Source organism: Chaetura pelagica, unplaced genomic scaffold, assembly GCF_000747805.2.
Source record: "Chaetura pelagica isolate M959 unplaced genomic scaffold, ChaPel_1.0 scaffold116, whole genome shotgun sequence".
NCBI lineage: Eukaryota > Metazoa > Chordata > Aves > Apodiformes > Apodidae > Chaetura > Chaetura pelagica.
Window position 1 is genome coordinate 3,814,163 of NW_009953655.1, and position 27,650 is coordinate 3,841,812.

A 27,650-nucleotide genomic window follows, 5' to 3' on the forward strand; every position below is an offset into this window, starting at 1 on the left:
GCTCCGCGCCGAGGAGGGAGAGCCCGCCCGCCCTGTGCGGGGGCGGCCCGGCCGGAGCCCCTCAGCGCGGAGCCGAGGGAGCAGCGAGGCAGGGCCCGGCGGCCGAGGGGGCTGAGGGAAGAAGGGCCGTGTCAAGGCAGCCCCAGCCCTCGTAAATGAACAGTTTAACTGGGTGCCTGGTACCTCAAACCACAGCCGTTCCTTCTTGCGTTGAAGGTTTTCAGTGAAAAAACAGTCGTTGCAAGAACAGAGGTTCTTTCGTTGGCTGCTGCGTGGCCTCGTTGCAGCAGCAGTTAGCTGTGGCTTTGATAAATGAAAATTTCCTGGTATCTGACAGAAAACGGTAGTTGCACAGACTGAATTGTTCCTAAAACAAACTGCTCCCCTAAAAAGTTTTGTAACGCAGGGAAGATTAACAGATTTGATATTGATATCACTGTCAAGCACTGTTCTTCTCCAGAGGTGTCTGATGAGCTCCCTAATTAAAATGTGAGGATATGGCTACACACAGACTATGCACGTGTATCTTCATAGTCTTAAATTAACAACTGCACAAGGACTGCTGCTGACTTGGAGGCAAACTTCTGCTTCGAGGTGCCCTGAGTAAGCGCGACTAATCATCTAATACCTGGAAAATATAAGTAGATATATTCTACATTCTCTGAATCATTGTTACGTAACTGACCAGGCAGGGTCTGAAGTGTGTAAAAACACCCAAGAAAGCAATCCAGCTCTTCCTGTTGTTAAACCCATCAGCTCAAAGCTTTTGCAGATCACTGAGGCCAGTTCAGCTACTGCAGTCAACTACGTCATACGATCCTGCATGTAAACACAAGCATTAATATTTTAAAGGATTTGATGTCCTACAGGGTCTTCATCTTAGTCCATATTTGATACTCGGCTGATGTTCAGACTGCATGGAAAATTTTACTTACCCAATCCCAGACCTAACTTATTGGCAGGGAGGGGAATCAAACCAAAATCACCCCCAAAAAGCCAAATTGTTACAAATAACCAAACATTTTAACAATTCAAGACGGCATACCTATTACATTTAGGACCTGTGTAGTTTGGGTGAAAAACTGGGAGACCAAAAAGAGGAAATTTGTGATAAGGTTTTGGCCCCCTGAATATGTAAGACTTCACAAATGTGATAAAGCTGCCAAATATTTTACATCATATATTTTGTTTATTTTTTCCAAATGCCCAGAAGGCACATGAAGAGGAAAGCAGCCATGCCAGTTCCTATGGCTGAACAGGCTGCAGCAGTGGAGACACCAGCCTCTGCCCAACAGAGCCCCATTTCTGCTTCACAATAAGCTCCTGCCCAGAGGCAGCTTCAGTACCTCCATAGAGCACAAGCTGATGGCAAAAACACGATGGCTTGCACAGAAGACGGTTATACCACAGTAGGATGACAACTTCTGCAAGGCATGACTGAGACTATCAAACTGCATACTAGCTTTCAACTGACAACTAGAAAGCCAAACAAGTGAGGAAGCTTTTCATGCTGTCATAAATAATTTATCCAATTTCTAGCCAAAAAGTTTTATTCTCACTATGTTCTTTACAGTATTCATGTTCAGGGTAGCTATTCTCTGGGACAGCTGATGTTGACAGATAAATTACTTGAACTAAAGGCAAAATGGTAATTTTCCTGTTTTGTGTCTGATTACTTGAATATAGCTACAGTATTCTGTAGTTCAGGTTTTTTTGGCTGATTAACAACAGATTTATAATTGGTAACAGATGTGTCAAAAGGCCTGATTTAAGAGCAGCAGATGAGAATAATCGCTGAATGGGATTGTGCTCAAGAAACTATGAGAAAGGGGTTTGCTGACTCTCAAGCTTGTCCAATCCCTTCGTAGTCCAAATGACCAGACCTTTCTACCACTTCCTACATCAGAGAACCACCACTCTGATGGCAAAACTATCCAACCACATTAAGCTGAATCAAGACTAGGTAGTCCTGCTTTGCTAGTCACGTAAAATGGCATGTTTAGCATCACCATTAGTCTGATTCACAGAATCACTTAGGTTGGAAAAGACCTTTAAGATCAAGTCCAACGATCAACCCTACTCTACCAAGTGCAGCACTAAGCCATATCCCCAAGTGCCACTTCTAGATGACTTTTAAACACATCCAGAGACTCAACCACCTCCCTGGGCAGCCTGTTCCAATGTCTGACAAACCATTTCAGTGGCAATGTTCTTCCTAATGTCTAGTCTAAAGCTCCCCTGGTGCAGCTTGAGGGCATTCCCTCTTGTTCTGATTTACAATATTAAATCTGATTTTTAATATTGACAATACAATTTGTAAAAGTGCACGCAGTGATTTTCATTTAGTATAATTTCAAAAACTACACTCCAAAACAGTCCCGAGTTTATAAACTGAGGTTTCCCTGTCCTTTATTTATTCATCAGCACTGCACGATAGTCCTGTTCAAAAAACATCCTTTCCCACAAACACTCTCATCCCATCTCACTTCTGCCTCTCCCCTAATTTCTTTCTTACCTCCCTTACTGAGGAATAACAAGCAGCTGCAAGTGGATTCAAAGAGCCACTTTCCAAGGATCAAAGTGCAGCTGTCAGCCTCTCTGTGATTCTAATACCCTGCTGGATAAATCCTCTGAAGATACCTGCTGTTGGAAAAATAAAGTCAGACAAATAAACAACAATACTTGTTTGACAGTTTATTTGTCCGAAGAAGAAATATACTGGGACTAAAACCCCAAACTGAAAGTGCTGGTTTATAGCATAAAATAGGAAGTTAGCTTCTTCCTCATTATTACAGTCTTAAGTTCTTTGCTTGAACTTTATACAAAGTTTTGTTTTTAAAGACTTCTTTTTAAGAAAAACTCACATGGTGCCAAATGAAGATGGAGCAGGAGGCATACTAATCTGATAAAATCTAAGTTTCAGAAGGTTGCTTTACTGATTTTGGAAATGTTAACTGAAAATATATTTGTTTTCAGAAGCATGAAAAGATTTCGAGAACAAAAATCTGACTTTTTAAAATTATGTATCTCCCAGCCTATTTTAACACTTAATGCCACCGGTTTTGCAAGCCAAAGGAGATGATAATCACCCATAACTGGGATTGCCATAGTCACACTGCAAATCAGTAAAAATTCTTTTCTTCAAGTAAAGTGCTTTTCTCCTTTAAGAAACCTTTATCAAGACTTACCTTATAGTTTTGTTTAAATGCAAAGCCTAAGTGTTTCAGCTCCTCCCCTCCTAGTTTTAATCCTGCTTCCATCACAAGTCTCATCTGAAAAAAAAACCAACAAAAAACAACCTCAAACTAAAAAAGCAGAACAAAGGAAACATTCTAAGCCTGCCTGGAACAACCAGGCCTAACTGTTAAAACAGATTTACCAACAGTGCTTAAGCCTTTCTTCCTGAACAGTAGGTAAGCATCACCACCTCCAGCCAAGAGATCAGATCTAGAAACAGTGCTTGCAAATGGAAGAAATTTTGGAGTTTTGCATTTGTTTTTATAAAGAACCACAGCTGTTAGTTCATTCTTTACAGGATCTTCTTTATAGTTTGTTCTTTAGACTGAAATTGGAAAGTTATTGTAAAAGGTTATTTCATTTTCATGACAGTTCTCTTAAGACAATATTACAATTTTCTTCTAGGTAGATTACAGTGAATACAACCTGGTTCAGACTAATACCTTTCAGTAACTGTGATGCTCTTTATCTCACCATAATGTTTCTTCACAAATTATAGTATAAAAAGTGTTAGAAGTATTTATGGTTCCTATTTGAAGAGCAGATGTTTTCCTAAAGTCATGCTGGGCAGTTACCAGTAATTAGACATACATGATAAACAAACAAAAAAAAAAGTGAAGGAGTTAAGGATTCCAATGCCCACTAGAATCAGGGTTATAAATACACTGATGAATTATTCTAGTTAACTACCTTAGATTATTAAGAACTTCAGAGCTGTGCTCAATATAAAACTTACTAAATATGAATGAATGTTCACCTTCAACAAAGGACTTCTACGTGAAAGCTGATTCCATTACTCCACTGAATACATGAATAAGAATGTCCCACTGCTACAGGCTACTTAAAATGGTACTGCTTAAATTGCAAATACACTACCACTAGGAGAGCTGCCTGCAATTATTCAGTATTAAAAAAGGTAACAAAAGTTTTCCACTGTACATTTTTTGTGTGTGTGTAGTTCCAGTTAGACTCAAACCTGGTGACAGAATCCTAAGAAATCTGATTATTAACCCAAATATTCTGTATTATTAAAAAAATCAGAGGTATACCACATACAAAAGTTTTATTTTTATTTTTCTTATTAAAACCTGTAGGTTTTTCCAATAAGCAGGTTCACTTTTTCAGACAGATCTGATGATGCTGTGTCCTCAAAAGGAATGCATCCAAAGAATGCAATTAAAATCTGTTCAAAAGCCGCAGAATTGGTGTAAAACCAAAATTTTGTGCTGTAGATAGTCCAAATTAATTCTTCCCTTTTTTCCTTTTCAGTGCTTTCCATTCACCTTCCTGTGTGGCAAGGCTACCAAGCAGCTCTTTCACTTTTCTTTTTCTGGCTGAATCTCTGTAAAACAAATAAGCAACATACAAAATATATCACAAAGATTGTATTAGGGAAAATAAATAAGTATATTTAGATAATAATTGTTAATTTATAAAAAGCCAATCAACACTTACATTTCACCAACACACAGTTTAAATAAAAACATTCTGCACATTCTTTAACTGGAGAAATGGAAGCGTAAAGTTGAAAACGCTTAACATTACCTCTGTTGAAAATGTTTGCTTTCCCCCAAATTGTCCAATTTTATTTAAATTTAGTATGTTTGATCAATATTGTCAGCCTTGGCATGCAGCAAAAAAAGTGAACACACAGCTGATGCTGAAAAAAAAAAGGCTACTTACCTCTCCATGATTTCTGAAAGTTGCATTCTGGCCAGAAACTGGTTATCTTTTCTAATCTCACGAATGGCTCCTTTAAGTTCCCGTTTATGCCTCTGAATCAACTGTTTTCTTTCTTGCTCCTTCTTGCTGCTTGCTTGCTTTCTTCCAAACTCTAAACTGAAATGAGAACATTCGTGTGAGCACAGAACACCTTAACAAAAACCAACTTCTTCATGCTTAAAAGAAGTGAGTTTTTGTATGAATACTCAGTATTTTGATGCCTGCATATAATATGATTAACTTGCAAAATAAGGAGCTGCCCAGTGAACTACCAGAAAAATACTCACCAGAACTTCTAACTGCATGTCATCATTATGCAAATGACAAGCAGACAATATTTACACTTCCAACCCCCCATATGTAGCCTACATTTTGCACAGTCTGAAAAAGCTAGAGTACAAGAATGAAAGATGTCTGGAGAAAGATGGAATCTCCCAATGTATTTTAAGTTTTTGCAGACCTTCACTGCAGATGAATTCTACAGAAGTCTGATCAGTTACTTGGAGAAAAATATGTACAGCAGTGGAATGCTGTCCTCTTCAATAACTGGAATAAATAAGGCAGGCAGTTTGTGCCCCTATAGATAACCAACAGGGCTAAGAAGTCAGTAGACAACTGTTGCGATCCGTGACCTATTATATCTCCACAGGGCTAAGAAGTCAGTAGACAACGGATAGTAGACTTTGTGAATGAGAATACTGTTCCATCATCTACAAAACCAAACTAGTGTTATTAGGATGTAATTCCAAAACAGAACACAAAAATACACATGCTCATTGCAGGCTTTGTAAAAATGGGGGAGGGGGGGAAACCAACCATGTTTTTTGTCATTGCTACAGTTGCAAAGTAGAAAGCTGCTTGGCTGGGTGAAAAGGAGGAATGGGGTAAGTATGCTTGAAGGAACACTTCATATGACTATTTGTTATCATCTGTGATGCAGATACAGTAAGACAGTAATATAGACAGGAATAGTCTGCCTTAACTTTTGCACTAGTGAAGTCCTCAGTACTTTCACCATCCATCCTTACCTTCATATAGCTCATATACATGTGAATTACTCACTGTTGTTCTTCAAACTTGAATGCTTGACAGAGCATTCAGCAAAGCATCTGACTAGACAATAACAATAACTTCTTCTAATCTTGAAATATATTAATTACAATTGATTATAGACAGAAGAGTTGATTTACAGTGCTATTTTTTTCCACAAGAGAATCTTTGCTCTATTTCTTAGAATACTTACATGCTTTTTCTTTCCCCTCCCTATCACCCAAATAGCTGGTCCCTTGTGATTTGCCACAAAATCTAGCACAGGAAGAGTTATCTGGTTTATGTCCTGTTTTCCAAATGCTTCCAGCTTGCTGAAAACCTTAACACTAACAATTTTTTTTCTTTGTATCAAGTGTTGCTTTACTTACACTTTCACAATTTTAGGTGTATACTGTTTCAATGGCACTGGCTTCTTTTTCTCACATGTCAGTGGGGTATAGTGTTTTACTTTGTTTTCTAGCTCTTTCAGAGCACTGTGATACCACTCCTGAAAATGCAAATCACATTGAAATCTTAGAAGCATATCAAAGACACCATAATTTACAAAATATTGTAAATTGAATCAACAATAATGTTCTCCCCATATGTTCCTTTTCAGGGTAAAATCCCTGCTGTTCATTAGAACATTGCTAACAGTGAAATCCTGTAAGTCCTCCAGGCTGCATAATTTTTTAATGCTTTTGGAAGTCTGTTAAGACAACATCATGGACAATAAGAAAGGTCTTCAGGTAGTTTCACCTAACAGAGAAAGAAGCTCATTAAAGATTAAAGCAAATTTAACTCAGACTTCGCCTTTCAGGGTATTTTTAAGAATGATTGCTCATTTTGTTTATTTTGATGGAAAAAAATATAGGCCATTTTGCACCATTTATCTTATAAAATTTTGTTTTTTAAGGATATATCGTGATGCCTCTTTGAGAAGAGGAAAATTCTGCTACATTCAGAAGACAGAGATTAACATTATGAACCACATTGCTAGAAAATGAACAACTGCCCTGTTTCAAGTAAGGTAGCTGACCAGTCATATTTACCTTAGTTTTACTTAGTTACAATACCACCTCATGAATTTGGTACATGTATTTGATTGTAACAAGACCTTGGTACTCTTATAAATTAAGTCACTCAAAGAATGTTACATTATAACAAGCTAAGAGCTATTCTCTTCAATTAGAGCGGCAAGACAAGATACATAATAAACCCATGCCTTTCTAAACACTGTCTTCTCTTCGGATTTTCCACAAATATATCACTATGGTTTTTTTAAAGACCACAAGAATCAAATGCCTGACTCTTGGAAAAAAATCTCACTAATGCTTATACCTGTATTTTGTTTAAGCACATATGAAGATCACAGATTAATAAAAAAACCCCAACACATCAATAATTTCATTCTTGAGGAACACATACCTTCATTTCTTCAGGATATTCATTCACTGGCACATGTTGTGCAAGGAGAATTCTGATAGGATGCATTATTTCATGGAATGATGGTAAAGACTCATACAGAGCTGCAGATTTTTTAATAAGGTCAAAGCACAAGGCTAGACATGATAATCTGTTAATGCACAAAAGAATTAACAATTTCACTTGCAAATACTGTAGTGGATTTTCAAATAAAATGAATACAATTCATTAAATTAGAGAGTGTTAGCAGCACCTAATATTAAGACTGTTTGACAACCATTTACAAGGCTGTTTCTTGTTGATAATTCAGACTGAAAATTTCCCTCTCAAACACCCAAGAAACCCATCAGCCACAGATCTTATGGCAATGCACAAAGGACAAGCCAATGTTGTGTCTTTGCTACTTCTTTGGAGTAAGAAGTTTTTTTTTCTGGTTCTAAAAGTTCCTGGTACTGGTTCTAAAGTTCTAAAACTTCATTGCAACAGGAGTAGTAATTTTGGTCCTGGGCTTCTTTTTGAAATTCGTAACAAAACGCCTACTCATCCCTTAAATAAATTATACCATAACACATGTGCAAGGTGAAAAATAAGGCTGATATGGTTAGTGAACATCTTTATTTGTGGTCTTTAAATTCAGACAGCTGAGCACCTCCTCTGTCCCTACATCATCCTCATCATTTCACAGCTGTACTGAAGAGGAATGGATGGGCTGAGCTCTCTAACAAATGTCATATGCTGCAGAGGGAGTACCATAAAAATAAACCAGAACAACTCACTCATCCTGTTTTTACTCCAAAAGAGTGCTGCCACTGAGATTAACCAAAGGATGATCTGTTATTTCTTCTGTTCCCATTCCCTATGTACCTGGTATGATTCATTTCTGTTCTGCTGGTTTCATTTAACCTCGTCACAATGCTCAATGGCAGATTTTGCTTCCGCCAACTTTCCAGATCCTCCTTATCACACACCAAAAGCAGTTCTAAATTTTTCCCCACTGGTGTAAATGGATGCACTACAGTATAGCCTAAAAAACAAGAACAGTGATAATTAAACAAGACCAATTTTAAACATTTTCTGAAGGAAGAAAACCCAAGAACTCTTTTAAGCTTTTAATCTTACTGCCTTAAAAAATACTTTATCAGTATTACGTTTTTCTACAAACATGGAAAACACTGGAGCATGGGTACAGTAATTTATAAGTGCTTTAGTCACACCTCCTAAGTCACACGAGCCAAAGGCAGGGACTGGGACAACAAAGTACTGCCCACCATAGAAGATCAAACTCAAGACTATCTAAGGAACCTGAATGTGCACAAGGCCACAGGACATGATAAGATGTGACCAAGGTTCCTGCTGGAACTGGCAGATGAAGTTGCTAAGCCACTCTTCATGACATTTGAAAAGCCATGGCAAACTGGTAATTCTCCCCATCTTCTTGGCTCTTCTGAGACCCCATCTGGAGTACTGTGTTAATCTCTGGAGTCCCCAGCATAAGCCAGACACAGACCTGCTTGAACAGGGCCACAGGAGGGCCACAAAAGTGATAAGGGAGCTGGAGCACCTCACATACAAGGACAGGCTGAGGGAGTTGGGGTTGTTTAGCCAAGAGAAGGCCTATACAGGAGAGCCGTCCAGCACTTAAAGAAGGCCTACAAGACAGGAAGGAACTCTTTGTTAGGGGGTGTAGTGATAAGATGAAGGATAATGGTTTTAAGATGAAATATGGCAGATTTAGACTAGATATTAGGAAGAAATTCTTCACTATGCAGGTGGTGAGACACTGCAACAGGTTGCCCAGAGAAAATTGTGGATGCTTCCTCCCTGAAAATGTTTAAGGCCAAGCTAGAAATGTCTAGTGGAAGATGTTCCTGTTTATGCAGGGGGCTTGGAGCTAGATTATCTTTAAGGTCTCTTCCAAGCTAAGCCTTTCTACGATTCTACGTATAGAGAGAGAGAGAAGACACATAGGTACATGTCCACCCTGTGAGGAACAGGATGCACAGTTAAACTGGCAGTGAGGATGGAGTATACTGGATAGGCTTAGCAGGAAACAGCAGGAATAGGACTTTATTATGGAGTTACAAGTAGAAGGCTTTGACCAGAAAGTGGTCAAGAAGCACAGTGAGCTGGAGCAGGGAGAGACCACAGCTGCAGTACATGACAAAGCTTCTTCTGTGAGCTCTCACCAGGGGCCCGCAGATCATGCTGTAAAGTTCTCTCCCACTCCAGGTAAGTAGTTTTAAAACAAGAAGAGCATGGAACACAGAATATATACTGGGGCAGGGCATACAAAAAATGCTTTAAGAATCACTGTGCTTCTGATCATAAGCTGAACAGCACGTGTACAGCAACATGAAAGAGGCTCCTGAAGAATTTAATGGCTAATGGAGAAAATAATCTGCAGTCTGTGCACTGGACCCTTTCCCCCTGCCCTAGGTTTCGCTTTCATCCTGCAAGCATGCAGTGGAACTTATTTCAAAACTTTTTCAAACTCTAAGTGAAGATTATTTACCTGCTCTATAACTTGTATACATGGCTCTTTACAGACCTGTCAGAAGACTATATGTTTAAATAAAGATTCATAAAGCTTGATACCCAAAGTTTTGAGAGGCTGACACAGAAACAGGCAAGATCAGGAACTAAGATATGTGGGTTTTATTATCTGCTTTACTCATGAGAGGAAAGCAGATCTCAGTAACAATTCCATTACCTAAGGCTATCAACAATGACAGTTCCTTCCCACTCTCTCCACCTCCAGCTTTTCTTCTTTTTTAAGGTAGCAATTGGGTTTTTTTCAGTCTAAAAAGACTGTATTTAAGTCTTTTATGAAGCCATACTCTATATAATTTTTTTAAGTGAGAAATTTATGATCAAACTCATAAAATTAAAGCAGTAAGAGTTCTATTTGCTAATTCTAGCTACAATCAAAATTGAACGCAAATAAATTTTTTTTGTATGACAGTGTATCAACCTTCCAGAGAACTAGATGTATTTTAAAATATTCTGTGTTAACAGCCCATCACATTTATCAGCAATACTTGCACCACGAATATTTAAAACCATTATTGAATTCTTTAATAACTTCAAGACATCATTATTGACTGAAAAATTCTGAAAGAGAACACTGTGTCTCTGAAGTATCTTTTAGTGAGCTTTTCCTCAGTGCCAACAGAAACCAACACCATGCAAATTTAACCAGTACAAAATCATTAACAGGAATACAAAGGAAATAAATAAAAAGGTAGCACTTGATCATCAATATTTTAAATATTTTAAAATAGTTTCTTATTTGATTTTGCTGGTATTTTAACTGTACAAAAAAAAACTTATGTAAATCAAATACTCCTAAAAGAGTACACAAAGGAGAAAATACTTTCAGTACTATGTAACCCACCCGCTCCATAATCTCTTCCCACCTCCTTCTAAGAATTCAGCTGTTGGTGTTCCCAGAATCCAGGGCTTAGCTCTGATGCAGCCCAGCTGTGTAACCTTGGCTCACACTTCAGAGGAAACTCCTAAGCTGTGAGAAGCAGCTGGGAGAAAGTCTGTAGGGTATAGCCATATAAGATAATAAAGGCAAAACTGCAGGGCTAGCGTTGTTGAGAAAAGGGATCATTAATAGTTCAAGAATTAAAAAGAAAAAAACCCAAACAGCATAGAAAGGCATAAAAATTCTAAAGGGGAAAAAAAAGAAGAGGAAGCTGCAAGACAACCACTCAGCACTTCTGAAGATGTACTCGGATACGGTGGTAACAGAAGCTGAACCTTCCTCAGGAACAGAGACTCTTCAGGTGCCTTCTCAAAAGTGACATCTTTTATGTAAGAGTTTGCCACCAAATAATTAAGTTTTTCGCTTGAGGATATCCTGCCTGCTGAGTGTTTTCACATATGTTAACTGACACTCAGAGTGACCCAGATAGAATTTATTACTATACTCTCACAGAACTCCTCATAAGTGAATTACTGTTACTTAACTAGTAAACAAAAAAGACCCTGATCAAGAACAACTTTAAAATAAGAAACTAATCCAAAAGAAAAAGAAAGAGGAAGATTGGCAAATAAAAATAATTTGCTAGCATATGGATCAAATTGAAAAGATTTATTCTCCCTATTGTCTGTGCAAGTTTCTAAGTTTACACGGTTATGTTACTGCACAGATTAATCCTGCTCATGGGGACAGCTGCCCTGTTACACTACACCAAGCCCATGTCAAACAATTAAAAAGGAAAAATACCAACTTTGTGATATATTTCTCTCATGTCTCTTAGTGATACGGATATTAGCTTAAGAGGGAAGGGTATCTGCAGCATTAGATGCTGCCTCACTGTGAAGATACAAAGTACTCATCAGGAATCCATTAGACCGTGAATTTCAGCACACAGTCCAATCACACAATCTATTTAGAATAACAATATTGCAAAAAGGCTGCACTGTGGGCAACATGACTTCATTTCCTTTAGTAACTTCAGTTCTTTCCTTCCTGCCAACACTAGAGGATCTAATTCATAACAAGATGGCCAAGAATCACAGTTGTGATCATCTGCTAACCTAGCATATTATTTTGGTCTTTAGTTCCGTACAATCAAAATATTTTCATTAAAATTTAAAAGATAATTCCTAATACTAAAATGTATTACTCATTTACTCTAAACAAACTCACCCTGGGCCTGTTTTTTGGGTAGAGATATGTGAAGCACTCCAAGAAGAAAATTGATGAGTTCCGGTACAAATCTTCTGGAAAGAGACACATATTCCAGGAACAAGCAGCATATAAATAACCCTTTAATAACATCTTGCAATGTTGTGATGCGACACTAATAGAAAAAAACATTAAATATTCATAATTAAAACTATACAGCTCAAATACAGGATCTCCCAAAAAGCAGAAATATTGAAGAAGCTGTACACATTTAAAATCTGTAAAATGACAGCCTTTGGACTTGCATGAAAAACAGACTGGCCTTCCCTTGCCCTCACCAGAGTATAAACAGGTTTGAGCAAGAAGTCTGTCAAAGCTGGTTTTAGCCACTAGAAGGTGCTAAACCACAAATTATAAGTTCTTCAGAAATGAACCAAGGAAATATAAGGCTCAAAGCAACTTGGGTATCTCACAGTAATAGAGCAACTAGCTCAAAACTTTCAAAACACATGAACAGGATATTTGGATAGAAAAATAAGGACATATTTTAACTGCACGGCAATAGCTACATTTTCACCGAAACCAAATACTTCCAATTTTCAAGTAAATATCTGTCTTACACAGGAACAAATGCAATATATGGAAGAGAAATTACTCATTAATTTTTTCAGACTGCATGCAGTCAGTTCTATTAGTCCTATGAAATTTGCCATATAAGGAATTCTTGTGTGACAGCTTGAAAAAATTATCAGATATGGTTTTGTGAGTTGGACTCTAGTCTGCAAGGGTTTTTTCCTTTTCATGTTTTTTTTTCCAATTACTGTGACTATACCGAATACTAAGCTGCCTTTCCAGTACATTCTCAAAATATACATTAATACTAACACATGTATCTGGAGTCCTAGGGAGAAACAAGGCCACGGAGTTATATACTGAGATTCAACATCACAGACATACCTTAGTAAGTAGCTGACTCATGTATATAAAAGCAGGTGTTACAACTGGATGCCAGAAGTCAGAAGTGGGAAACAGCAGAGATGTAATTTTCAAATAAATAAGCTGATAGCACATAAAACAGAATAAGGCAAAATATAGTAAGACATTATTGCCAGAATCTTGACTTTACATAGATATAATTGAACAATGAGTAACTGCCATGCAGTAGCCTAAAAACACTACAATAAGCATAAGTTTAAGAAATCTGATATGATGATCTGTAAGTTACATGAGAAAATGGAATATCCATTATAGGTCTAACATTGCACTAATTCAGCAAGGCAGCTGGAAGAACAATCAAGAAGGAACTATGGTGTCCTGAGCCCATTTACTACATAAGAAAAGATGACCCACTTCAGCCCACCACAATCACATATGCTCAAACCACAAACGAGCAAGCGGCCACTCAGGACCTGTGACACCTTTCAGTAGGTCCTCAACCCAGACAATGAAGTGACCAGGACTCTCAGGCATTAGCACACATCAACAAATAAAGGTTGCAGCCAAAAGAACTAAACAGCAATTAGCTAGGTTATTACCAAAGGGGACTTTGGTGTCCCTGCACATGGTAGGGAGGTTGGAACCTGATTATTTTAAAGGTCCCTTCCAACCTTAGAGAGCTGTAAGTACATCCTGTCAAGACTGTAAGGATGTTAAACACCAGTTATGAGGTAATTCTGAAAATTATCTACATGGGTATTTACACAGTAAGACAGACACAAGTAAAGTGGTTTTTTTCAGCTCTCTTTACAAAGTTTCTGTGTTCTCCTGACTGTTTTACTTACTAAATACCACAGTCCAAATTTCAGGTTATATTAACTATAGGCACATAGAAGCTCTACTAACAAAACTGGTCTATGGAATGTTCTTGCAAACAACTGCTTTGAGAACAGGAGAGTGATATAAAAGATAATGATGGCTTGAAACCTGAAAAAGTCCACTGAAGGGAATGAAAGTCAGAAGTGTGATTGGTGTCATATAAGGGTGACGGTAACAAAATAAAAATAGAAGTTAAAAGCTCTCTACAATACATTTCCTGCAAAATCCAAAACATCCTGAATAAAGACTCTTCAAAAGAACTCAATATAAATATTTTCCAAGCTGTAAGAACCAAGTCTTCTAAGCAAATCCTTCAGCCTATTTTCTTTCAATAGTCTAATGGTTCCATTAGACAGCATTGAATCATCGAGCTGGGAGACAGAAAACTAATTGCTTCCTTTGGATTACTGACTTACAGTTTGTCTTTGAAATTTTTTACTATAATAAACAATTATCCATTTTCCATATGCTCCATTCTTGAATTCCCTAACAGTCATTTACTTAAGACACTGAAAAAGGAGTCTGTTCACAACTGGCATGGCCACTGGAATTTTGTAAGATTACCAATATTAGGAGGAAAGTTCAGTTCTTTCTGAGTTATTCATTTACTAATTATCATACATAAAGTACTAAGAAATGTTGTATTTTTATATCCATAATAAATTTCAATGTTTGCTTCCTCCTATAACTACCCATTTAAGTTTCATCAAGAAAACAAAGAATGTTCTGCTATGAAAACTGGAGTGGCAATTTTAACATCTTTCCCTCTTATTAATATCACAGAGTAACACTTCTATTCTGAAGAACATGTGTGGAGGTGTTTTTTTGTTTGTTTCTCAGGATTTTTTTTGTTGCTGTTGTTATGGGGTTTTTCTTTGTTACAACTTATCTCCAGAGTGGCAATTCACAGAATCACAGAATCTTAGGGGTTGGAAGGGACCTCGAAAGATCATCTAGTCCAACCCCTCTGCTAGAGCAAGATTACCTAGAGTGCATCACACAGGAACATGTCCAGGTGGGTTTTGAATGTCTCCAATGAAGGAGACATTCACAGCCTCTCTGGGCAGCCTGTTCCAGGGCTCTGTCACTCTCACAGGAAAGAAGTTTTCTCTGATGCTTACGTGGAACCTCCTGTGTTCCAGTTTGCACCCTTTGCCCCCTGTCCTATCACTGGACATCACTCAAAAAAGCCTGGCTCTGTCCTCCTGACACTCACTCTTAATGAATTTGTAAACATTGATGAGGTTGCCCCTCAGTTTCCTTTTCTCCAAGCTAAAGAGACCCAGCTCCCTCAGCCTTTCCTCATAAGGGAGATGTTCCACTCCCTTAATCATCTTTGTAGCTCTGCGCTGGACTCTTTCAAGCAGTTCCCTGTCCTTCTTGAACTGAGGGGCCCAGAACTGGACACAATATTCCAGATGCAGCCTCACTAAGGCAGAATAGAGGGGGAGGAGAACCTCTCTTAACCCACTAACCACACCCTTTCTAATACACCCCAGGATGCCATTGGCCTTCTTGGCCACAAGGGCACATTGCTGGCTCATTGTCATCCTCCTGTCTACCAGGACCTCCAGGCCCCTTTTTCCTCCACTGCTCTCCAGCAGGTCAGCCCCCAACCTCTACTGGGACATGGGGCTGTTCTTCCCCAGATGCAAGATTCTACACTTGCCCTTGTTGAATTTCATCATGTTTCTCCCTGCCCAACTCTCCAGCCCATCTAAGTCTCAAATTCAAACTACTGAGAAACCTAAAATGGAGAAGATACAAATAATTCATTACATACTTTGAAATATAGAACTGAATTTAATGTCATCTCACATTTACTGTACTAATGGGAAGAACAAGAGATTCTCCCAGCAGAATGCATTCATTACCGTGTCTAAACCTGGAAACGTGGCACGGCCTTTGACTTCAATTACTTCTTCCATATCATGTGCAGCGTCTCGAAGGATAAACTTAATACTGTCACTGGCTGCCTCAGGAAACATCTGGCAAAGATTGTACAATGGCCTATTAACAAGAAAAGTAAGTCATGATCAAGTTACACCATTGATGTTAATGAAGAACTGATTTTTAAGCACCTGTAGGAAGATTGCTACTGTGCTACCTACATTGTAACAATAACAAATTTCCCAAAACAAATTCTTCTTCTTAAAAATAGCCATCCAGTATATAGATTATTATTGTAATACTTCTGGTTTACAGAGACATGTATTTTTCATTGGGCCTTGTGAGATAATATTTGATTTTTTGTTTTTTTACTTAAAATAAACTGCCAAATCATCTCCTATGGCTAATAAAAATCCTTCTGAATCTCTTAACTCTACATTTTATTGCATTGAAGTATGCTGACCCATACTAGACAGGGCACTACTGTAAATACTCTAAGGCAATGTTAAACAATATGTGAGGCAGCAATGTGGTCAGCAAAATCATTCCTTAAAACAATCAAAAAACCCCCAAATTAGGTCAGCTCCTGGCCTATGGTTAGTGCCTACAGGAAGATGCAGTCAGAGAAGCTTGCATCTGTTTGGTCAGAGTTTTGCCAGTATTTTCAGTTAAAATTGTTTGCAGTGATATTAATAAATCTCACTTCTAGAAAACCATAAAAATACTTACAGCTTTTATAAGCCCCAACATGTGCGACACTATCAACAGGTCAGTGCTCTTGCTGATGAATGCAACAGAGCAATGAATGCTAAAGCTGCACATAATAGATTTTTAAAAATTTATTTACTCTAGCATGAAATAAAAAACATATGCTAAAAACTAAATACAAATACCTCACTGAAAGAAAGCTGTCTAGCCTGCCAAGTCGAGATAGGAATCACAGACTAATTTTGCTTGGTAGGTACCTTTGGAGGTCATCTGATGCAACCCCTTGCTCAAACCATGGCTGGATCAGGTTGCTCATAGCTTTGTTGCCTTTTTTGTATCTTCAGGAGTGGAGATTCCACAGCCTCTCTAGGATATTTATTTCAATGTTTAGGACCTCTGCTGTGAAGATTTTTTTCCTACCATCTGATTGGAATTTCCCTTGTTGCAGGCTGTGTCCATTGACTCTTACCATTTACTGCACACCTCTCAGACAAATTTGGCTCTCTTCTCACTATAACTGCCTGCCAGGTATTTGAAGGCAACAATGCCAAATTGACAAATTCCCGCAAAATGTTTATTTGAAACTTAAGTAGAGTTTACCAAAACAATTTAATTCCATTTTCATCTAGTTCACTGAGTGAATTCATAGAACGGAAAACCATGGATAAAACAAAGATTGCAAAGGGAACAGCACGGCCTTATTGAAAAGCTTAAAATATTTAATCAGCTGGCTAAATACCTTAATATATAGAAGTTTACATGAATACATGGTATTATTTATCCACTACCTATTAAAAACATTTTGTAGATGAAAAATACATGCTGAGGTTTTGAAAATGTCTTGGTACAATTAGTAGCTCAGGCAAACATTGCAGGTCTGGAGAGTTACTGGTTTCCTAGAATCACTACCAAACTATTCAAAACAAACAAGCAGGATGCTTTACCCTAGGTCACAAAGGTGCAAAAATCCATGATTTACTACTTACAGGACCAGTTTGTCAATTGTTCTGAGCTCCGGTAAATCCAGAGTAGCTAACTCTCCAATATATTCCAAAAGGAAACCAAACAGTTTCTGCAAGAAGCATAGTATGTTAAAATTATTAGGGTTGTTTTCCATTGTCCACATTCTTAAACAGCACAAAAGAACAGTGACACAGGAGTTAGAAAACAAGAGTGGTATGTTGATTCTACTGCTATTCACAATACTGAAGCACGTATGCTTTATACTGCTTCCTGAACACTTAATAAAACTTACTCTGGAATTCAATGTTAATTTTAAACCTTAAGGCATAACAAAACCCCCATACTTCCAACTTTGCTTTGTTTCCCACTGCAAGGCTTGGATGATTGCATTTCTGTATTCTCTCCAGTATAATCAGCTGCTGTTCTATTGTTCTTCCAGCCAATAAAGACTTAAATGTCTCATAGGACTCAGGAACTAGAAAGTAAAAACAAAAATTGACCAGACAAAAATCTCAAACTTTACATATTAAATTCAAATGAACACCTAAAAAAATTCCCAGCTTGAAATTGTCATTTTTCAGAAAAAAAGATACCATACAGCTTTTTAAAGAATCACCTTTTCAACATAAATAACCTATGAGCATTATATCTATATTAGCATTATATATACATTATTTTCTGTAGATTCATATGTTTTTCCATTATTAACATTCCATTCATCCTGTATTTGCTGCCTATGCTGAGCACAACTATGTTGACACACACACAAAGCTGAACTAAACTTAAGCACACATTCAACCATAAATTTACCATAACACAATTAGCTCTGTGTGTTATTTAGACCCACCTAACTTTCGTATGAAAGATATTAGGAAAAGTAAGAATCTTGCTGCTAATAGAAAACAAACAACAATCTTGGCATATATTTAGTCTTCTTGATAACTTCATATGCAAGCAAATATCCTAACTCGTTTAGTTCTTGAGTTATTTTAATGTGACTGCTTTCTGAGTAAAGCAAAACCTGAATGGAGTTTAAAAGGCTTTGTGCAACACAAGTTACCTCCTTTAGATGAAAAAACGCAAGCACTTAAGGAAGTTGTTTGAAAAGTTGTTTAATCTTGAGACAGATGCTTTTGTTAGAGAAATCTATACTAGGACAATAGTTAGATGCATTATGTACTTAATATTAATGAATGTTTTGTGTACTACTTGAAACATGCCTTCTCCTTCCTCCTAAGCACTGACCAAAAATAAATTGAACTTTGAGTGTCTCTATATAACAACAACGCAATCTTAAATCAGAGGGATTAAACCTCAGAATCCTGCCTCTCCAAGCATCTTCCTCTGATAAAAATGTCAGTCTGAACTGACATTAACAGAGAAAAAAACCTTTTCTCATTTAAGTAAGATACTAGAATACTATTATTTACAACACTAGCACTTTGGATTAGACGTGTCTGTGGCCTTCAGAAAGGACTATGGGTATTTTTGTTTTTCTCTCAATTCTAAGACTGCTTTGGGGTGAAACAGATCTGGTTCCCTCTGCTCACAGCATGATCAGGGCTGATCATTAAGGAACAGTAGTTACTGGCTACTCTTGGAATAGTGTAAGAAAACTATGAAGCAAAAATTCATGGAGGAACAGGAATATGTAAGATCCTCCAAGGCAGAGAAAGAAACTGGTTAAAAAGCCCTTGAACACTAGAGGGATCTCTGGATCAGTCCTTTTCTTACCAGCAAATGTATAGGGAAGTTCTGATTTGGCAGCTTCCATTTTTTGATCTAGTTTCTCCACATTCTGTGCCTCATTTTCATTTGTCTTTTCTTTCTTCTGTTCTTTATTCCCTGCAGCTTCTTCTTCACTCTCAAGGTCAGATTCAAGGTCAGAGTGGGTATCTGCAGCACTATCCTCCTCATCTTCATTAGCAGTTTCTTCCTCACTTTCTTCTTCATTCTCATTATCTTCCTCCTCACCTTCCTCTTCCTCCTCTTCCTCCTTGTCTTTTTCCTCCTCCTCTTCATTTTCAATATCAATTTTTCCATCCTGTTAGTAAAGAAAATAAAACAGTTAAAACACTGATGAAGTGACAGCACCTCACTAGAATCACCATGCAAAGCTATGGTTAAATACACAAGAAAAAGAACTGAGCTTTGCTACCCTGACCAAGCAGTGAATGGCAACACTGCAGGCCAAGGATGGATTTTAAGAAGAGAATATGCCTACAGGTATCAGAATAGTAGGATATTTCCAAAGGGCTGTAAGAAACTGGATGCATAGCAGGTAGCATATGAGAACTAAAAGAAACAAAAGTAAAACAAAAGTACAAACTAATAGCAAAACTTTTACTTTACAAAAGTAAAAACTAATAGCAGATTATATTAAAAAAAATAAAAATCAACATCACTTACAGAAGCATTCATGGTAAAAAAGAAAAAAATCCTCATATTTATTACAACAGCCTATCAGATAACTATTTGTTCCCTTCCTGATTTTATGAATCATCAGTTTAAATTCACATTCACCATTTGTATTCTCCCCTTCAAGGACAAGAGCTATTCCCTGCTGCTGACATTTAAGAGGATGACAGGATCAGTCATCATCAGGTGTGGTGCACACACCTGCACCACAGTCAGGGTGACCCACTACATATCAGCTTTTAGGTTACATTGTTCTGCCACCTTAATAAAAGCTACATGAAGGGGAAGATTCTTTTCAGAAATCCACTCATTCACAGACTAAAATTTGGTAGTTGTATCAAATACAGCAAAAATAATTAAAAAAATATGACCAAAAGGGCTAAACCTCTCTCTTCAGCCCAGTAGGCTAACAGCATAGAAGAATACTGTAACAGCAGGAGTATAGTCAGTAGATTGAGGGAAACTGTTCTCCTCTACTTGATGCTTGTAAGTCTACAATAATAAAGTGTCCCATTTGGGGCCTTCAGATACAATACAGAGATCTATAAACTGCAGCAAGTTCAGCAGAAAGCTACCAAGACTGTTGAAGGGCTGGAGGACCTGCCCTATGAGGAGAGGCAGACCTGGGCTTGTTCAGCCTGGAGCAAACAACTAGCTTCCCGTACCTACAAAGGAGATCATTGAGAAAGCAGAGCAATACCCTTCATCACAGTCCACAAAAGGAGAAGGAGAAGCAACAGGCCTAAGTTGAAACAAGGTATGTTCAGACTGGATATACAGAGAAACTTCTGCACAATAAGGACAGTCAGTGGAATGGGCTGCCCAGAAAGATGGGCAGCCTCCATTCTTAGAGATTTTCCAAGAACAGTTTGAATAAAGCCCTGAGCAAACTGGTGATTCCATAGTTGACCCTGCTTTGAGCAGGAGGTTGGACTAGAGGTCTCTACAGAGGTCACTTCCAAACCAATTTTCCCATATTCTTTTCAGAAGAAACTTCTGAAATTTTAAACCTCACCTTGTAAGACAATAAGTGTCTGTCATCTTTATCCAGGATAAAGCCATCAGCTAGGTCATCAGCTGACACATGGCTGGGTTTCTTTTTATTTGCCTCCTCATCTATTCCACGCATTCGACGCAGTCGGTCTGCCTGTGTTGAAGAAGAAATACCACACACAGATGTGAGCCACTTGGATTGATTAGGTAACTACATCAGAACGGAAGATCCCTCAAGCACTAGAGTTAACAAAATAAAAGGAAGAACAGTTAACTGGAATTACTCCACAAGTTGATGAAGAGAAAAAATAGCAGCTGAGCCACTATGGGCGAAAGCTGATGACACCTTATTTTTTGTGTGGAGAGCAATCTGACAGGAGCACATATACAATTGGATTAGCTTCTTTGGAAGGCTTTAAAACCGGGTTGACCAGAAGCATTATGTTCTCTCATTTTAAAACTTAACCTGTTTTGCTTTTGAGATGGTGTATCATTACTAGAAACTGTAAGATTCTACAATGTTTAATGATTCTGCAGTGTTTATCTGTGTTTCCCATATGTGCAACATGTTTGTAGTAAACACAATCATATCCTATGATTTTGAAGATACACTAAATTTGTAAATAGACTCAATGAGCAATACCTGACCTAATAATTTACAAAAGTATTTCCACCTGGACAACCAGACAGACTGCACCAAACAAGATGATAAGAACAGAAAAGAAAATAAATTCCTTCTTTCTGTTCTTCTGTTAGCTATGGAGCTGTTCTGAGGTAACCTGAAGGTACTGAATTCCTGCAGTCCTAACTGTATCCCTAGTATACCAAGAGAAAGCTATGAGAGGAACATTTACCAAATTATTCATTCTTCTTGTAAGACTCAGAGCTCCACGTAATAGACAGAGCATGCAACATTTCCCAAGAGAATCCTATTCCTCTGCAAAGCAAAGTTATATCCATGCTACCTTGTAAGACTCTTGTAACACCAGAAGAAAACAACAAATGACTTGCCAATGTATTAATTAGACTGCTGAGCAACATGGTACTCTTCCTTGCTGTCATAAAAGCACTCCTCAACTCTGAATAATTTAAAACATTTAAAGGCAAATTGAAGTAATATTCTGCTTTTATCAAAGAAAGATCAACTCATTTCAACAACCTCAGCAATCACATACTAAGCCAATGTTTTTTTGTTGTAGTATCAGCTCGCAAACACAGATTTCCTGAATTCACTCTAACAAACTGCAGTTCAGCACAGCCACATTCAATCTAAGGTCAAGCAACAAATCTAAGCCGTAACTCCCAAAGGACAGAGCAGAAAACAATCTAAAACCATAAATGGTATATACCTCCAGCTTCTGGAGTCGTGCCTGTTCCTCTTTTGCCAATTCTTCTTCTGTCTTCATCCTTTCTGAAGGTTTTGCTTTCATCTCGAATCCAAGTTCTCGAACAATCATATCGTATTCATCAGGCTAAAGAGATATTTATATAATTGTTTATTATCTTAAGCTTTATTATTTTGCTTTGCAACCACCACTCTGCCACACTAACAGCTAAGAATAAGATTGCTAAGATATAAGGAAAAGGCTGTTTCCAAAGAAAGCTCAGTATTAAGATGAGGAAAGGAATCAACACTTAACTAGACATTCCCCTGGCTTTTCCCCCACCCCTCTTTAAGTAACTCATGACTGAAAATCTTAAAAGTAGTCTCTTAAGCAAAAAGTGGTTTAGTGATTAATTGAAAACCTTTTAAATACTGGTTATTAATACAATACTGTTTTCTCAAAAAGCAGCTAAAATTAATAAAGTTATAGTTTACATTTCACTTTACACTGTCAGACATGAACTGAGACTTTGTTACATTAGTTACACAGATGTCTGTCTTAAAGCAAACGAAAAGACATGCTGATATTGAGTGAGTTTAAGTAACATACTGGGGAAAACAGTTATTACCAGAGATTACACTTGCAAGTACAATCTTCTTGGTACCTGCTTAAGACACTAACCCATATAGCTTCACTAAAATTTTCCCAAGGGATTATTTTCCTTACACATGACTAGATAACTTTTTCCAGTTCAGCATAAATGTTCTAGAATGTCACTAATGCACACTTTGCATCATTGCTAATTCTTAAATTGGATCCATAAAAGTAAAACAATGGGATCTAATCTTCCTTTTCAGCAAATTATGATGACAGAATTTTTGTCTTAAGTTAACAACATACTAGAGTATTCAGCATGTTATGGAACATCTTAAAAACATCAATACACCAAAACATAAACTTTTGATCCAGTATCTTCTGTTTGTTATTTGATATCAGTCTTAACATAAAACAATTTCATCAGTTTGATAATTAAAAAAATTAATTCTACTACCACAGAATAAATGTAAATTCACTATATTCTGCTATGTAATACAGAATTTCTAGAAGACAAAAAAACGTAACATCTGTTCTTAGATTTAAAAGTTTATTTCCATAGTGCATAATTCTAATGATAGATGAATAAAAATGGTAGAAAACTGTTTAAGACCACAAGTTATCAATGAAAAAATAAAGTATTTTCATTCTTGACAGTACCTGATTTATGACAAGGAAATATCTGGTGTCAAATAGAAGTTCTTTTACCCAAGGAACACCGCAAAGGCATTCCAACTACGTCAATTGTTCTCAACAATTTTCATTCTTTGACAAAATGTACTTGTTGTAACAATAAGCTGTAGTCAACAATGTTGTTCAACCCGCAACCTCTCTCAGATTTGGCAGGTAATTAACATCAGATGAATCATATAAAATCGTATACTCCCCCACCTAATCCAAGTGTCCTAGGACTGTAACATTCCTTTAATACAACTAGAAGGCAACATTTCATTTTACAAAGTGATGAACTCTGCCTTATACTTCAGCCACTGAGTGAAAACCGTAAGTTATTACAACACAGAAAGGTAGTCTAGCCCAAACCTTACCTTGGGTTTTTCTGCTTCTTTGTCCTTTCTCTCTGATTTTGGGGCTTTGCGGGCAATAAGAGTTTGGATTTCTTTCCAGTCATTGTCCAGCTTTTCTGTGAGTTCTAATGCACTTTCTCTCCGTGTTTGTCTCTCTTGCTAGAAAAAAAACAAAACATAGCATTTACAGCATAGAACCAAGCTGCTGAATTCAGCAAATTAATAATTTTAAATATTTAACATTTTAAAGGTGAGAACATCCTTTATGATGTTCAGAGTTCAGCTGAATGTCACAAGGGCTGCACACAGAAAACAAGTTATGAGTCAGCAGAAGGGCAGACTTGGGGATACAAAAGAATGGCAGATACTCAATGCACATCCTAGAATTACTACCAAGTCAGATGGACTTTATTCAAGAAGCTTGGGTTCTTCTCCTAAACAGTTGTCCTTTGTTTTCTATGTCACGACTATTTTAGTCTGCAAAGACAGAAATGGTGACAGCTTAATGATGCTCATTCATATGTTAGGGCTAAAACCTCACCTTTTCTTGTTTAGATTTGGCTATCATCTCTTCTATGAGTTCCTTCCTAGATTTAGGTTTTTCCTCCTCTTCATCTTTCTGTCCACTTGATGCTTTTTTACGAAGGAGGCCCCCGCCCCCTCCAAAGTGAGCAGCAGTTAATTCAGCTAGAAAAAAAAAAGAAAGAAAAGAAGCAGATTGTGAATCCTTTTAAAATCCACACATCAGTGCTGGAGTGCAGCTGGGACAGCACATTCCCATTCTTTTAAGAATGGGAGCAATTAAAACAACTGAATCAATCACATACTATTTCCATCACATACTATGGGAATGGCCATACCAAGTCAGACAGAGCTAGACACGATTTACACTGACAAGCATCTTGTACCAGGTAGGAATGTGTTTTTAAAATATTTTTAACTAGTGTGTAGCTGCAGAGATACAAGAAAGCAACTAGAAACCTCACACACCGCCCAAAAGGATCTGAAATACAGGTTGAAAAGATCATAGATTAAAACAGCTCGCTAGGTAGGTAATTCCAGTTTAACACTTGCTAAAATCCAGAGAGCTGCTATGTGTGTGTGATTAAGAAATAAACAAATCTGGCTTAAACATCCCTACCAATTATGTAATACTCTTTCTCACTGAAAGAGAGTAGTGAATAAATGATGTTCATGTCAGCCACTACCCCACCGTTGGTTTTATTATTGGTACACGTCTTACCTGAGAGTGCTCCTCTTTCTTCTGAGTCACTGTCACTATCAACAATATCATTTAGTTTTTCAATTTCTGCCAAAGATTGGCCATAATGAGTCAATTCCTCATCTTCATTAAGATTGTAGATATTCTTCTTTCCATAATTTTGCTAAGAATAGTAAAACATACCAATTAATTAACAAAAGATTCAAGTTCCCAGGAAACATATCAATAAAGTCTGTATTTTTAGTGCAAGTTGAGGAGATTCTTACTTCAACGTTCTGACAGAACAGAAAACTGGATTAAGAGCACTACCAGACCAATACTTCCATTCAAATATATTAAACCTTAAGTGAGGGACTCTCTTACAATAATTCAGAAATGGAGCAACTCAAAAAACCTAAGGAATCTTACATTTTATCTATATATCAGTAACATAAATTCTTTAGTACATTTTGGATCTAATGAAACAGACTATAACCTACACAAATTATCAGTAGAATATGATATCACACCACTCAGTGCTGGAGACTGAGTATGATGAGGCAAAAAGAACAGCACTGCACATACAATCCACAGTAGAAAACGACAGCAAGTTACAGTGTTCTTCTATTCAGAAAATTAAACGGCTGCTGTTCAATGCATTGGAATTGTAGGAATTCCAATAGGAATTACACTTTGCAATTGGTAGTGGTTGCCTTTTCCTAATTAAAATCCCAAATCATAGTAGTCAAAATAGTCAAAGAAAACCAATCAACAAATCTGCTAAAAGCTGCCTTTCTTGCATTTCAGTGCTCAAAGAAATTTCTGCTTCAAAAAGCTGCTTTGAAAAAACAGAAAGTTTTCATGAAAAATTTTGGATTCCCAGAAAAAATTGCTTTTGAATAGAAGTTACAAACATATAAACTGAAAAAGAAAGCACTACTCTGTGAAACTCTCTGATAAGGGGGACACCCCCAACCTAAAAAGTCAAGCGATTCTTGTGGTTTGGGGCCTTTTTGTGGTGTTTTGTTGTGTTTCTTTTTAACATTCCTATACTTTACCTGTCTTTCCAAAGCGAATCGTCTGATCATCTTTTCCTCTGGACTTATTTTGGTGTTGTATTCACCAAAACGTTTATCTTTAAACACATTTGCCTTTTCCCTTTCTTTATATTCTTTCAGTAATGTCTGGGTACGCTAGGAGGGGAAAAAAAAGATCAGATTAGAAACCAAAGAGAATAACTACTTTCAAAGGCAAGGCAAAAAAAAAGGCTCTATGGTATCCTGGCAACATCATTGAATTTATCAGAATGCAATGAAAGAGAAAGAAAAATTAATGAGAGATGGGAAGCTCATGCAGTGTATTCAGAGTCATTAAGTTCTCTCACATATAAAAAAATCTGCATTGTCACTGAAGAGTTTTGACTTGTCTAAAGCTTAGTATACAAGAATATATTAAGAAAGCAAAATAGCCCCAGTGTCAGCTGAACCTTTTTTGTCCTTGTCATCTAGAACATAACAAACCCCAAGTGGGTACACATTTAGCTCTCTACTTTACTACCCAGCACAGAGAAGTTATGCATCAAAGCAGTAAATGGAAGTTTAGCAGACCTGTGTGAGGAAGCATGTTTACTACTTATGGTACAGGGAAGAAGACAGGTTTACTTTTCATTGCCAAGTCTACCTTATGCATTACAGATTTTGGCCAGGTAGCTGCTGACATCAGTAGAGGAAGAAACAGAGGCAATTTTAAAATGGCATAAATGTGGAAAGCAAAAGATTAAATCTTCCTACGTTGTATGGTCATTCTTAAGAGACCAGTGAGAACATTCTGCATCCCAAAATACTTCTACAATGTAACCATTTAACCAAAACTGATCAACAGGATGACCACCACCAACCACCTGCCCTCAGGCAGCATGTGCTTGCCGACAACACGTGCTGTTGTGTGCTGGACGTGGGTAATTTGAAAAGAGAATATTCCCCCACACGGGATGAGACCTGCACTACTGATGAGACCTGCACTACTGATCACTGTGGGCTGCACTGGAAAGAATCCTTTCCATAACCGAGAGCAACGTGAGGTGATTCTGTGACCAGCTGCTCCTCCTGTGCATGACCGAGTCATCTCTTATGTTATCCCACATGATTCCAGGCTGAGGATCTGTCCACCACACCTGCATCTACAGAAGTCATCCTCCCTCCCAACTTCTGATGTCCTCTTATCTTCCTGATGGCCTTGGACCGCGAGACACCAGGCAGCCCCACATCATTCTTGGTCTTCCTCCCCAGGATGTTAAACTTCTGCCTATTGACCTTCACCTCGAAGGGGTTGCTCCTGACCGCGGCCACCGCGGACTTCACGGGGCCCCTGGCTGTGGCGGGCGCTGAGGCCTTTCCCTTCCGCTTGGCTGCCTTCCCCATTTTTTCCCTCTGCGGGGACCAGGGCGGGGAAGGACAGACTCACTCCTCACCCTGCGCGCGGGGGCCGGGGCCGGCAAACGGGCCGAACAAACCGGCGCCGGGCTGGGAGAGCAAACCCTCGCGAACTACCCCTGTCCTCCGACGCTCCCCCCAGCCCCGGTGAGACCCGGTGAGCGCCGGCAGGGCCCGGCAGGGGCGGCGGGGCCCGATAGCGGCAGCACAGCGGTCGCACCGGCGCTCCCGGCT

The 27,650-nt window shown here is 38.0% G+C and overlaps 1 protein-coding gene across 1 annotated transcript; it reads right to left on the minus strand.

The window, feature by feature from the left end:
- Nucleotides 1-4,479: 4,479 nt before the first annotated feature.
- NOP14 (NOP14 nucleolar protein) lies at nt 4,480-27,404 on the minus strand. Its single transcript, XM_010000267.1, has 18 exons — nt 27,209-27,404; nt 26,043-26,179; nt 25,027-25,168; nt 24,325-24,470; nt 23,805-23,942; nt 22,189-22,311; nt 20,862-20,993; nt 19,163-19,472; nt 17,773-17,903; nt 17,452-17,537; nt 15,742-15,877; nt 13,010-13,111; nt 12,074-12,227; nt 8,278-8,437; nt 7,417-7,564; nt 6,378-6,496; nt 4,921-5,076; nt 4,480-4,579 (listed from the first exon to the last, which is right to left on the minus strand). Exons 1-18 carry the CDS (start codon nt 27,402-27,404, stop codon nt 4,480-4,482), a joined length of 2,616 nt encoding a protein of 871 aa, XP_009998569.1.
- Nucleotides 27,405-27,650: the final 246 nt, after the last annotated feature.

Bases quoted from the DNA above. Each gene is read 5' to 3' on its own strand.
- NOP14 (XM_010000267.1), bottom strand. From the start codon at position 27,404: ATGGGGAAGGCAGCCAAGCGGAAGGGAAAGGCCTCAGCGCCCGCCACA. The intron at 22,312-23,804 runs GTAAGGTTTGGG...ATATCTCTTTAG, and splicing joins AAGAAGCAGAAAAACCCAAG to CCTGATGAATACGATATGAT. The intron at 19,473-20,861 runs GTGAGGTTTAAA...CTTTACTAACAG, and splicing joins GACACTTATTGTCTTACAAG to GATGGAAAAATTGATATTGA.